Source organism: Fonticula alba (genome assembly GCF_000388065.1).
Source record: "Fonticula alba strain ATCC 38817 unplaced genomic scaffold supercont2.11, whole genome shotgun sequence".
Classification (NCBI taxonomy): domain Eukaryota; order Rotosphaerida; family Fonticulaceae; genus Fonticula; species Fonticula alba.
This window is the reverse complement of record NW_009242981.1, coordinates 462132-462854: the sequence shown is the minus strand read 5'-3', so window position 1 is coordinate 462854 and position 723 is coordinate 462132. Positions and strand designations below refer to the sequence as shown.

The following is a 723-nucleotide window of genomic DNA, read 5'->3' as shown; positions in this document are numbered from 1 at the left end:
GCGGGGCACGGGCGTTAGCATCGGTCCGGGAGGGCGGGCCAGCGGGGGCCGGTCATCGTGGCGGCAAACACCGCCCCCCGGGGTGGGCGGCCCCCCCCCCCGTGCGTACCTCCTCCGCCGAGTAGCCCACCGACCGGGCGGAAAAGCGCAGGCAGTATGTCGCCAGGGTGGCCCACTCGCAGGCGCCGAATACGTCCGACTCCCGGGTGAGGAGCTCCCACTGGGGGTACACCAGGGCCAGGCAACTGGCCAGCCGGGCCGCCATGAACTCCGCTCGGATGCTGGACGACGTTCGCAAGGCCACGCGCTGGGGCCCGGCCAGCTGGGCCGCCGGGCCGGAATCCCGGAAGTCCACAATTAAAATCCCAAAAGACCCCTCGGTCGACCGCTCGATCGCCTGGATCCCGGGCCACCAGTGCTGCATCCGGTACTCCGGCGGCGGGAAGGGCCACACGGCCGGCACTGGCAGGGGCTCATGCTCCGGAGACGGTGGCGACCCGCCGGCAGCGGCGCACATATTCCCAGGCACTCCGAGAGGGGGAGGAGGAGAAAGTCGCAGCGAGGGCGGTCGGCCAGCGGGGAGTGCCCCGGCGTGTGGGCGTGTTACCGTGTCGTTGCGCGGCCGCCGGCTCGCAGGCGGTGTCGTGTGTCGGAAGGGAAGAGGGCCCGAGGCGAGGGCAGTGGCAAAAGGACGCGAGGAAAGTGGCGGAGGGGGGGGGGGGG

General features: G+C 72.3%; 1 protein-coding gene across 1 annotated transcript; it reads right to left on the bottom strand.

Moving 5' to 3' along the window:
• Positions 1-52: 52 nt before the first annotated feature.
• H696_05504 (hypothetical protein) lies at positions 53-517 on the bottom strand (the record flags this gene model as incomplete). Its single annotated transcript, XM_009499328.1, has 1 exon — positions 53-517. The coding sequence occupies one exon, from the start codon at positions 515-517 to the stop codon at positions 53-55; it is 465 nt and encodes a 154-aa protein (XP_009497603.1).
• Between the last annotated feature and the right edge of the window lie 206 nt (positions 518-723).